The sequence below is a fragment of the Formica exsecta genome, unplaced genomic scaffold, assembly GCF_003651465.1.
Source record: "Formica exsecta isolate Colony F162 unplaced genomic scaffold, ASM365146v1 scaffold192, whole genome shotgun sequence".
Taxonomy (NCBI): domain Eukaryota; kingdom Metazoa; phylum Arthropoda; class Insecta; order Hymenoptera; family Formicidae; genus Formica; species Formica exsecta.
In genome coordinates, this window is record NW_021849218.1 from 1,380,319 (window position 1) to 1,393,993 (window position 13,675).

A 13,675-nucleotide genomic window follows, 5' to 3' on the forward strand; every position below is an offset into this window, starting at 1 on the left:
TTCCCTTTCTGTTTCCACTTCCGTCTTCCTCAAATGCCCGATCCAATCCGCCCGGCGGGTACGGTACCGTACGGTACCGTAAGTACGGGAACACCAGCACGATCTCTCAAAGAGAATGCGATAATACGAAGAACTTCGACTAATGAGTTAATAGTTGGTGCCTCGCGTTACCGGCAGTACTGGGAAGTACTTTATTCGACGTCGCCGGGAGCAACGAGATTATAACGCGGCGAAGTAAATGTAGCTACGAAGCAGGCAGGCACATACACACACGTATCTCCCAACTACACACGCACATAGCTGCCCGTTTGCGCATATCCGGAAGAAGTATATGCGTAACGACGGTGTCGACGGCGAGCAAAGCCGTTGAGAAAACTCGTCCGAGATAATCAGGCGACTATCCCGTTTCCACCTACGTTTCCAAGCCGTCGCATTCTCGCGCGCTTCGAGTCGACCTCTCCCTTCAGCCTTGAACGACTTTTCCTTTTCTTTCCGCGCAAGGTCGCCCGCAATGGCAGCTGATTTACTGCCGGCTGACGCCGATCGAAGCGACGTTCATAATCGCGCTCCCGTGCTAATTAACAGGCCTTCGGATCTTTCGGAATGCGGTCGACACGAGGGTAGAGGGTAATAAATGATTAATTCCGGCTAATAAAAAAGAAAAAGTGGGATTGACATTTTCATCATTTTTCCTCATTGATTTGCCTGCTATCCAAAATTATAAAATTTTATTGATACAATAGATGAGCATATATATGTTAAAAATTATTAATTTTGAAATTTTGTAGAAACTAACAAATTAAAGAACAATATATGATTACGTTAGAATATATAATATAAAAATTCTAAAAATTCTCGGCCATAATTTGAAGTATAAATTTTGAGGGAGAAAAAGCTATCGTTTATAAATTATTTTCATCGATGGTCCATGTCGAATGTCTAAGCATGAGATACCCATTTCAGGCAAATATATATGTATCCCCCTAGCATTTTTCGGCGTCTCTTTTTTGGTTTAAACATCGCGAGAAAATTCACGTCTCGAGAATTGTCTCGACGTGGGTGATGACAAAAAGGAACGACGCGCGATTCTCTAGCCTCATTCTCGCGTGGAGAAAAGTGCAACCAATAATTTTATTTTTCCGCGATAAAGCACGGCGTCGCCAAGACAAGGGGGTGAGTGCGGACCGTCATGATGGGGGTGGGGGGCACGGGATTGGGGTGCGACGGAGGCAAGCCGCGTATCTTTAGTAAGTAAACAGAGCGTCTTATGAATTTTAAGCAGCGCGAGTACCAGCTTTCTCTCTCTCTCTCTCTTTCTCTCTCTGCAGCTCGTTTATTTTCATCGTCTCTTCTTCTCTCTCCTCCATACGCGCGCATACAATCTCCCTTTACACACACACATATAGATACAGACTCACACATACACTTTCTCTTTCTCTCTTTTGCAGCATTCTCCGCATCTCCTAGCACCCTTGGTCGCTCGTTTTCACTCGCTCTTTCTCCTTTGAGGCGACCTCTTATATGCACGAACCGAGATGGTGAAGAAGGGCAACATAATTTAGAAAAGTAGATGCGCCAAGATTGTGTAAGCGACGTTCTTTTCCTTCGGCTTCGCGGTCAAAACACGGAGATGACGCAGGCAACGTAACGGGGTCGTTACTCGGCAAAAGCGATATATCGTGTGTTATATATTTATATAAATATAGAGAAGAATCTTTATATTAATAAACATAGAAAGCAATATAGAATATTATTATTAGCGATTGCGTTTGTTGCTTTTAAAGTTATTGAAAGCCCTAGGTTCGTTATTGGCGTCATTTTGATCCAAATCTTTATAGATTTTCTAACCGTTTTCCAATTTCAAAAACATTTTGATTTATTAATTCCAGGTCTCGATCCTGTAATTTTTTTTATTTTAACAAACCGTCTTCTCTACCATCTCTCGAGGCTGAGTAATCGGAAGATCTTGCCATCGCGATCCCATCTTTTTATTTTCGTATACTTTAATGCAATGTGGATTTTTATACCGGATTTCCATATCTGGCGCCTAACAATTTTATCCAAAACCCCTCAGAACCTTTCGTCGGCCAAACCACCCTGCGTGAAGGAAAAAAAATAAAAATTGCGCTGATAGAATTCGTTTGTGTGAGACATCGACAAAGCTTCAGGATTTGCATCGTCCTACGATCGTGGGCGGTCACCCGACGTTGTTTTGATATTGATCTCCAGGATAGGACAGCGTCGTCGTCTAAGCATTCTAATGGCAAGGGATCGGGATTCTGCGCGCTGCGAGGCGCACGTGCTCCTAATGATTTTAGTGTGTACCCCATGGTATACCCTCTCCGGCAATGTATAGTCATAGGCGGGCATGCATAGCCGCGTATCGTATCCGCATTACCGGGGCGCGATGTAATATGTCCCGGAGAAGCCCGAGGGAGTGAGGGTGGCCAAGGAAAGGGGGGGAGAAACCCCCCGCAATGGTCTTGCGGGATTCTTAATGGCGAGGAGCCTCTAAGGTAACACTACGGCTATTAAACGCAGACTCTACCACTTCGTCTTCTCTTCCAACATCCCTCCCCCTTCCCTCATGTACGTATCCCTCTTTACCATCTTCCACAACGCCCGATAATTTCACTATACGGTCGAAATTTCGGTAAGAAGAATCTCGTAGAAGAATCTGCGCTTGCAGAGAGAATTTAGTTTCCATAACATATTTTCGCAAATCTATTTGCTCCCGATTAATCTGATTTTATGTGAATCCAAAATTATGCACGATCCAAGATTATGCAGAATTAAGTTATATCGCACGGTTAACAGCATATAATATATGGAAAACTATAATTTTGAATATATATTTACTCCTTATTGTTATGTGATGTATAAGTGACATAATTATAAATAATAATATAATCAAAATAATAGAATAATTATAAATAAAAAAATGTAAAACAAAAAATATATATACTTTTTTATATTCCTGTATTAAAATAATTTTAGTACGTATCATTTTTTTCTAAACTTTATGTATGTGAACAGATATAACTAAAGGTAGCTACAGCTATTGAAATAGTAATAAAAAAATATTTTGTAAAATTGTCTAATCAATTAACAATTTTCATATTGTATAAAAAAAAATTGTATAAGATAGATTGAGATTTTTCACACCAAATTAATCAATTTTGCAAATAAATCATGAGACTCGTATATTATGGACCAAATTCGCGAAAAAATTGCGAAAAGGAAGAAATTGTGGATAATACAAGCACGTGAATAAAATTAAAATCACATGTGAAGTATCGTTCGTAAAGGAACGAGGGACTTGAGAGCATAGTGGCGGATCGCTACGGGGGTGAGTAACGAAAATGTAAGCCCGGATCAAACGCGCTCATCCTCTTTAGCGTCGGCGTTTGACGCGACCGCTGAAATTTTTACTTCGTTCGATTTGGCCTTTCGGTGAGATTCTCTCCCCGTCCTCTGATTGGTGGACCCTGACCACGCCCTGCACGTAAGGGTGACTCGTTCGCTCGAGCACTATCAACCCTTATGTATGCCCGATGCGAGCACACTTATGTATGCCGATACGCATACATACGTATGCGCGCGTTTGTTTGCATATATGGGCACGTATGTGTGTAGGACCGCAGCTTCACGGGTACATACGCGAATATATACGGCCAATACATAGACATATAGGGACCGTGTAGTATACCGGGTGGGGTTTCGTTCAGGAGACGCTCAGTGGGCTTTCGATACGACACGGTCGATCGAACGGCTCGCATTTTCGATATGGGGGGTGTTATCTCGCGGGAAGATAAGCGCGCACCACAGGATGCCTGAAAAATATTTCGACACCGTTTTGCCGGTGGCTGTATGTACTTATATACATATACGCAATGTTTTTTTGCACACGAAAACTGGGTTTGTGTCGCAAGAATTTTCGATAGAACAGAATTTCATGACGAATTATTGCATTTTTATGTCTATTATTAATTAATTCCGATCCATTTTAATGTAAAAAATTTCTATAATCATAACCAAAGAAAAATTGTGTCTCTCCCACATGTAACGCGATTATATTATATTTATATTATAGTAAAATAATTAAAATAAGTCATAATATGACAAATCTTTTAATTATTATGTTAAGGATTTAATTTGTCTTGTGTATGATAAATAAATTTATACATATTTAATATATATCTATTACAATTATAATTTTTTACATATGTACGGATAAATAAATTAATTAATTAAAAAATGCCAATGATATAATGATGTAATACAATATTTGTATAAATAAATATAATATGTGTAATATTTTTCTAAAAAATTATCTCTAGATCAAATTTAAGAGACATTCACAGAATAAAAGAGAGAAAGGATTTCTGAAGTATCTTGTATTGTTATTTGAAACAGAAAAGAAGATTCTCATGTAATGTAACAAATCAAATTCCATTATTCTCAATTTTGGTTACACTAAAGTAGTAAACCGCTATGATTCGTAGATACAACGTCTCATAAACGGCTCAAACAATAATAATGATGTTAATGTACAAGCAATGGTAATAGACATATTGAACGGATGCTTGATGACATCGCATTGTGTTGGCATATGTATTTTGAGACAGATATCAGACGCGAATGAATTTCGCATGCAAGAATGAGAAGCCGTGGATCCAGATCGCATGACTAAATTTTCGAATATTTCCGCTCTCGATGTGTTTGTCATGCTAAATTTAGTCTCTCTCTCTCTCTCTCTCAACTTGTATCGCCCAATAATATCTCGTTGGTGACATAATCTAACTTCATATAAGGATACGCATGCGCTAGTCTTCATTACTCCAATACGCAGCAACGAATGATGTCTTACTTGTTTGTGACCGTATGGATAGACCTTTATATCGTCAAACCATTGATAATTGATTGATAATCTAATCCAGGATTGAAGAAGAAGCACCTGTATCAATCTGTATTGTCATACTCGTAAGAGTCATATCGTTGTATCATCAAAACAGCAAATAGCAGTGTCAAATCGCAAAAAAATATCAATTTTACCAAATATTGCGTGAGAAACACAATGGGACGTGTGGCTGTGGTATGTAATTAGGCACGAATTACAAAATAAAGAATAAAGATTCCTTGCATGTGTCTACTATTAATTATTTTTAACAGAAATTTTCACAAACTTGAAAATTTGCAAGTCACGCTATCTCGTTTTTAGGTAACAGGTGGAAACAAAGGTATCGGCTATGCAATTGTCAGATCTCTCTGTCAACAATTCGATGGGACTGTTTACTTAACGGCCCGCGATATCACTCGCGGTTTGACTGCTGTCAACGAATTGGAGAAGCAAGATTTGAAACCGAAATTCCATCAATTGGATATCACCGATGACGAGAGTGTCACAAAATTCCGGGATTACTTGAAGAATACATATGATGGTTTGGATGTATTAATCAACAATGCTGCTATAGCATTTAAAGTAATTAAAATATTCAAACTTGATACAGTTTTTAAACTCGATTTTAAAGAATAATTTGTCTATTTTATTCTACTTTTTTCTTTTCTTATTAGTTAAAAAAATATGTGCATCTTTTATATATTTTTATTTTTTTAATATCAATAAGATAAGACATCTCATAAAATATAGATGACTTGTATCGCCCAATAATATCTCGTTGGTGACTTAGGCCGGTATTCATAGTCCGTTCTTATATCCAAGATCGTCTTAAGTGAATAATTTGTCTATTTTATTCTTCTTTTTTCTTTTCTTTTTAGTTAAAAAAATATGTGCATCTTTTATATATTTTTATTTTTTTAATATCAATAAGATAAGACATCTCATAAAATATAGATTTTTGATAAAATTCTATTCTAATATTTATATATGCAGAATAATAGAGAAGTTATATAAATAAAATGTGTTATTATATTTAGAAAAGAACATGTGTGTACACAAAACTAATAAATAATAGATATATATGTTAACATTTAATTATATATTATAGACTGATGCAACAGAACCTTTTGGGATTCAAGCTGAAGAAACAATACGAGTAAATTATTTCAGCTTACGTAGAGTGTGTACTGCACTTTATCCGTTACTTAGACCACATGCCCGAGTGGTCCATGTTTCCAGTAGTGCTGGACGTCTTTGCAACATTACTGGCAATACATTGAAAGAGAGATTATCTGATCCAAATCTGACTGAAGTAGAATTAGATAAAATTATGCACGAATTTGTCAAGTAAGTAATTATATAATTTCAATCATTTGTATATAGGAATTTATGTTAGTTCAAAAAACTTTTTAAAATTTATATATTTGCTACTTTTTAAATTTATAAATTTATATATATATATCTCCATTTCTAGTGCTGCAAAATCTAATACACATGTGCAAGCTGGTTGGTCAAATTCAGCATATGTAGCAAGTAAAATCGGAGTATCTGCTTTAGCTGGTATTCATCAATCTACGTTTAATGCGGATTCCCGAAAAGATATTGCAGTGAATGCAGTACATCCTGGTTATGTAGATACAGATATGACTAGTCATAAAGGACCTTTGACACCAGATGAAGGAGCTGTAGCACCTGTTTACTGTGCTTTATTACCAGAAAATACAGAGATAAAGGGAAAATATATCTGGTATGATATGACCTTATCAAACTGGAAATAATAAGATAAATATATAAATCCTGATCGTATGCTAATTATTTTTCTAAAGTATAACACACACAAATGAATAAATAAATGTGATTAATTATATAAACACACATTATTTAAAGATTTTAAAACAGCTATTTGTTACAAAATTTAATTCTGAACAGTTGAATAAAGATTCATATATATATATTAAAATTGTATTGGATAATACATTATTATTCACATTTTCCAAAATTGTGTGAAAAATGTTAAATGATTTTCTATCTTATTTTTACATAGAATGTAAAACATGTATGCATTAATTAGAGGAAAGTAAAAAGATTTTCTTCATATAAATGATATTTAATATAACTATAAACTATCTTGCTTGAGCATTCATTGCTTCTCTGCGTGCTGCTTCAGTTAAAAGATGGATATCTACTTCGTCTACTGGAAGTTGTACGTATCGCACCACAGATCCACGGATAAAGCAATTTTTTACCGATAACTGAAATTTAATGTATGATTTAGTTATATTTGGTTATATATATTATATAGATAATTTTAATAACTACTTGAATAGCATGTAAAAAAAATCGATTTTGTATGTACCATATGAGGATATTTCTCAGAATCTGTAACGCTAATATCGGCCAATTTTATGTTCAGGTACTGATCGACAGAATATAATGTTCCACAAATACTAAAACAAAAAACGTTAAGTTATTGGTTTTCATTGTGATTTGAAATTTCATTTTACTACTGCATAATATATATACTTTACCTGAGATCATTTTTTAATTCAACAACTACGTCCTTTCCGATCAAGGACTTAAAGAAGGAATAGAATAACTAAAATTAAAAATACATTCAATTATATTTAATATAATAAAAAACGACACATAGAAGAAAAAGCCGAATGTGATATATACTTGCTATATCATATGACGCATTCTTATATTATAACTTACCATGGCTAATTCTTGCAGATATATAGTCGTATATTTAAGTATATTTATTATATGCTAACTTATATGATTATTTACAATGAAATATGCACGTTATGGAATAAATCTCATATCATAGAATTACAAGGCATCAAAATTGATGGCTTGTTAGAAACAATCTAGAAACTCTGATCAGTGTTGTCAGATGAACAGGTAATAAACGGTAGTACCAACTTAGAGAAATAATTGTATCAGGATTTCAGAATTACCAAAATTTACTTCTTGATGTAGAGTAGTATATACTATGATTGACCAATCAGAATGAAGAAATGTTTGTCTCTTTTCTCCTGATTGGTCAATCAGACATTGCTCTACTCCAAAAGATAAATTTTGGAACGCAACGCAGTTTGAGAAATGATTTATAGAAACCATAGACATAGTATATCTAGACCGAGCGTTTGCCTTTATTTAAGGAGCGGGGGCCGATGCCCACGTAGAAAAGGACATACTCTGTTTTGTGCCCCTTGCGTTCTCTCTCCTGATTGGTCAATCAAACATTGCTCTACTCCAAAAGATAAATTTTGGAACGCAACGCAGTTTGACAAATGATTTATAGAAACCATAGACATAGTATATCTAGACCGAGCATTTGCTTTTATTTAAGGAGTGGGGGCCGATGCCCACGTAGAAAAGGACATACTCTGTTTCGTGCCCCTTGCGTTCTCTCTCGCTCGCACAGAGCATAGCGCTCTCTTTCGTCATGCTACGCTCTAGATATACTATATCTATGATAGAAACAGAGAGAAGCTTGAAGCCCATAGTATATCAGACTACGTATTGAAGATTGAAATTTGACCAATCAGGATAAAAGGAACTAAAATTTTCTTGTCCTGATTGGTCAAATTTCAATCTCAATGCATAACTGCATAATGTCTGATACGGGCTTAAGAGAGGCCACGCCGCCGTTTTTCGAGAGACGCTTTTTCTAGTTGATGCAGTAGCGCCAACTAGATCCATTTTAGAACCGGCGGAATTACATGGCCAGATTCACTTTTCAATGCCATGGTAAAACGGCCGGTTGGTGCGTGTCCGTGCTAAATGTATAATTGTGGATTAAAAATGCGAAGAAATATTATATTTATTTATTAATGTTTTATTAGCTGCGCGTGATGTCATTCTAGTATAGACTACAGCGATAATAAGTTATAATTTGAAGTATTTTTATGTATATGTGCATGTAAAATGAAATAAATTATCTTAAATTAATTTTCTTAATAATTTTTTTCCTAATTTTTAAATATAACGTGTAAAAGATATTTATAATAAATTGCTTTCACTTTTTTCTTATTCTTAAAACAAAAGTAATTAGATATGTATATGTATGACATTAATTTAAAAACGATTAAAGCTTCCTTTTCCCTACCCAGACAGCACAAAACGTCCTCAGGATCATCCTGAATATGTCCAGGATGGTTCAGGATATTTGTAGGATGTTTTAAGATATTATTATAAATATATTTTATGAAAATTTAATATGCATACATGATTACTTTCGGTTATGTAGGCTATTTAATATAATTTAGAAATTTTAAGTATTGTAATAAGTATTAATGTCCTATAAATGTCCCCTGGATAACCCCTGGATGTCTGCCCTGTCTATTATATTGAATGTCCTTTGGATTTCCCATTTTATTTAAAAATATTAATATAAAAATTATAGGCCGTGTTCCGATATTCACTGCCAATACTGAAAATCTATAGTGTATGTGATATAAGCTATAGATTTTCAGTACTGGCAATGAATATCGGAACACGGCCATAACTGGTAGTATATCTCTCTTAGTCTAACTCTTCCCCTTCGACCTGTCCGGCATGGGTGACCCTACCGGTAACTATTAGCTTTTCGAGTGAAGCAAGTTTGATCGCTTTGAGAGCAATTAAACCCAATTTATCATGAATATATGTTTGACCAAAAATAGATTTTGAGAGAATCTGATTAATATAAATAATATAAAGTACATTCCCCGTTTTTAACGCTATTTTGTCTTTAAAGTATAAGATTCTTTGCCCTGATTAATCAATCAAACGATTATTCAATTAAAGTATTCCATTGATTAATCTATATAATAATTCAAGTACCCCTAATAATCCAAAACGAAGTATATGATGTCATTAATCGGTCTTAGAACGATCGAACTTGCTTCACTCGAAAACACTATACGTTACCGCCGGCATAGCTCTCAGGTTCATTAGAGCACTCAAACCTCCTCCTCATTCATAGCTATTATCTCGCGTCACATGACAACCACACGATATACTTAATATTTACTTGTTTCTCCATAATTCCCCTTTCTATATTGGTTCGTTACACAGATCTATCTATCGATGCTTCCCAAAACCAGGTAGAACTTTAGTAAAACAGTGATATTTTTTATTTTTGCACTAAACTCAATTTTTAAATAATAATGATAAAGAGAACTGTGAGTGTAATATTATTGTACTTTACAATTTATAAGATTGTATAATAAGATATTATTAAAAGATAACTATATCTATTTTATTAGTAACATAAGATTATTTTAAAAAATATTCATAATTATTAATTTTTTAAATATCTTAGACAATCCTACGATCTAATATTGCACATTGATCATTTATACTTAAATCTTGTTATCTTATTATACATATAATATAATATATAATAAAAATATTGTTGATCTCTCTCTGTTTGATCATAGGAGTCGAAGTTATAGCAGCGTCTATAACATAACTAATATTTAATGCGGAATATTTTATATTCGATGCGTACAACGCTAATTGTAAGAAGCTCTATATAAATATGGAACAATTTTATAAATTATAAAAAGACTTTTTTTCACATAGAGATTTTTATAGGAATTATGTAAAAATCTTTCTTTTTAATTTTCTCTTGTTTAATTCATTCAAATAAAAAGATCGAATTAGTACGCGATTTTCAACAACTAGTATACAAATAATAAATATTCACCCTACGGTTGCTCCGCCGGTGCAGGATGCCTCTCCTAGGCCTCCTCCTCCTCTCAGAATGTCAGGGTCGCTACGTTGATCTGTAACATGCAAATAGAAGTTCCAAATTGTAGCAGCGCTCAAAATAATTAATATTTTTAAAAATGTATTATACGCATTGAATTTTATATCCGATGCAAATAATATGCAGATCATAATAAAATAATTTTGGAAATTTTGGAAAGAAACTCTACTAATAACTCTAATAATTTCATATAAAAGCTATAATCTAAAAGTAGAAACTTTTACATGATTATAGCTTCCATATAAATTGTAGCAGCGCTCAAAATAATTAATATTTTTAAAAATGTATTATACGCATTGAATTTTATATCCGATGCAAATAATATGTAGATCATAATAAAATAATTTTGGAAATTTTGGAAAGAAACTCTACTAATAACTCTAATAATTTCATATAAAAGCTATAATCTAAAAGTAGAAACTTTTACATGATTATAGCTTCCATATAAATTGTAGCAGCGCTCAAAATAATTAATATTTTTAAAAATGTATTATACGCATTGAATTTTATATCCGATGCAAATAATATGTAGATCATAATAAAATAATTTTGGAAATTTTGGAAAGAAACTCTACTAATAACTCTAATAATTTCATATAAAAGCTATAATCTAAAAGTAGAAACTTTTACATGATTATAGCTTCCATATAAATTGTAGCAGCGCTCAAAATAATTAATATTTTTAAAAATGTATTATACGCATTGAATTTTATATCCGATGCAAATAATATGTAGATCATAATAAAATAATTTTGGAAATTTTGGAAAGAAACTCTACTAATAACTCTAATAATTTCATATAAAAGCTATAATCTAAAAGTAGAAACTTTTACATGATTATAGCTTCCATATAAATTGTAGCAGCGCTCAAAATAATTAATATTTTTAAAAATGTATTATACGCATTGAATTTTATATCCGATGCAAATAATATGTAGATCATAATAAAATAATTTTGGAAATTTTGGAAAGAAACTCTACTAATAACTCTAATAATTTCATATAAAAGCTATAATCTAAAAGTAGAAACTTTTACATGATTATAGCTTCCATATAAATTGTAGCAGCGCTCAAAATAATTAATATTTTTAAAAATGTATTATACGCATTGAATTTTATATCCGATGCAAATAATATGTAGATCATAATAAAATAATTTTGGAAATTTTGGAAAGAAACTCTACTAATAACTCTAATAATTTCATATAAAAGCTATAATCTAAAAGTAGAAACTTTTACATGATTATAGCTTCCATATAAATTGTAGCAGCGCTCAAAATAATTAATATTTTTAAAAATGTATTATACGCATTGAATTTTATATCCGATGCAAATAATATGTAGATCATAATAAAATAATTTTGGAAATTTTGGAAAGAAACTCTACTAATAACTCTAATAATTTCATATAAAAGCTATAATCTAAAAGTAGAAACTTTTACATGATTATAGCTTCCATATAAATTGTAGCAGCGCTCAAAATAATTAATATTTTTAAAAATGTATTATACGCATTGAATTTTATATCCGATGCAAATAATATGTAGATCATAATAAAATAATTTTGGAAATTTTGGAAAGAAACTCTACTAATAACTCTAATAATTTCATATAAAAGCTATAATCTAAAAGTAGAAACTTTTACATGATTATAGCTTCCATATAAATTGTAGCAGCGCTCAAAATAATTAATATTTTTAAAAATGTATTATACGCATTGAATTTTATATCCGATGCAAATAATATGTAGATCATAATAAAATAATTTTGGAAATTTTGGAAAGAAACTCTACTAATAACTCTAATAATTTCATATAAAAGCTATAATCTAAAAGTAGAAACTTTTACATGATTATAGCTTCCATATAAATTGTAGCAGCGCTCAAAATAATTAATATTTTTAAAAATGTATTATACGCATTGAATTTTATATCCGATGCAAATAATATGTAGATCATAATAAAATAATTTTGGAAATTTTGGAAAGAAACTCTACTAATAACTCTAATAATTTCATATAAAAGCTATAATCTAAAAGTAGAAACTTTTACATGATTATAGCTTCCATATAAATTGTAGCAGCGCTCAAAATAATTAATATTTTTAAAAATGTATTATACGCATTGAATTTTATATCCGATGCAAATAATATGTAGATCATAATAAAATAATTTTGGAAATTTTGGAAAGAAACTCTACTAATAACTCTAATAATTTCATATAAAAGCTATAATCTAAAAGTAGAAACTTTTACATGATTATAGCTTCCATATAAATTGTAGCAGCGCTCAAAATAATTAATATTTTTAAAAATGTATTATACGCATTGAATTTTATATCCGATGCAAATAATATGTAGATCATAATAAAATAATTTTGGAAATTTTGGAAAGAAACTCTACTAATAACTCTAATAATTTCATATAAAAGCTATAATCTAAAAGTAGAAACTTTTACATGATTATAGCTTCCATATAAATTGTAGCAGCGCTCAAAATAATTAATATTTTTAAAAATGTATTATACGCATTGAATTTTATATCCGATGCAAATAATATGTAGATCATAATAAAATAATTTTGGAAATTTTGGAAAGAAACTCTACTAATAACTCTAATAATTTCATATAAAAGCTATAATCTAAAAGTAGAAACTTTTACATGATTATAGCTTCCATATAAAAACCTTTTTCACTAATTTTCTCTTGTTTAAATCATATAAATAAATAAACAAATTATGCGATTAATTGCTGAATTTAAATTGCACGTATGCAATTAATAAGTAATTAATATACAAATAACAATTTACTTACCACAGGGTTGCTCCACCGGTGCCCGATGCCTCTCCTAGGCCTCCTCTTCCTCTCAGGTTGATTCACACGCGCGATACTTTAAACTTTGAACGACACTCCCGCACTTTCGAATTTCGGCACGATCGAACCCCGCTTCACGTGAGAATCATACTTCGAGTCGACAAGTCGGGAATTCACCGATTACTTCGAGCAAAGGTTAAGC

The 13,675-nt window shown here is 32.2% G+C and overlaps 2 protein-coding genes across 2 annotated transcripts; one reads left to right on the forward strand and one right to left on the reverse strand.

Moving 5' to 3' along the window:
• The first annotated feature begins 4,888 nt into the window (after positions 1 to 4,888).
• On the forward strand, positions 4,889 to 7,001 carry LOC115233986 (carbonyl reductase [NADPH] 1-like). The gene is made up of 4 exons (XM_029804663.1): positions 4,889 to 5,095; positions 5,222 to 5,482; positions 6,009 to 6,247; positions 6,375 to 7,001. The coding sequence occupies exons 1-4, from the start codon at positions 5,078 to 5,080 to the stop codon at positions 6,676 to 6,678; spliced, it is 822 nt and encodes a 273-aa protein (XP_029660523.1). The 5' UTR covers positions 4,889 to 5,077; the 3' UTR covers positions 6,679 to 7,001.
• LOC115233987 (U6 snRNA-associated Sm-like protein LSm2) lies at positions 6,593 to 7,803 on the reverse strand. Its single transcript, XM_029804665.1, has 4 exons — positions 7,616 to 7,803; positions 7,429 to 7,496; positions 7,257 to 7,347; positions 6,593 to 7,152 (listed from the first exon to the last, which is right to left on the reverse strand). Exons 1-4 carry the CDS (start codon positions 7,616 to 7,618, stop codon positions 7,024 to 7,026), a joined length of 291 nt encoding a protein of 96 aa, XP_029660525.1. The 5' UTR covers positions 7,619 to 7,803; the 3' UTR covers positions 6,593 to 7,023.
• Between the last annotated feature and the right edge of the window lie 5,872 nt (positions 7,804 to 13,675).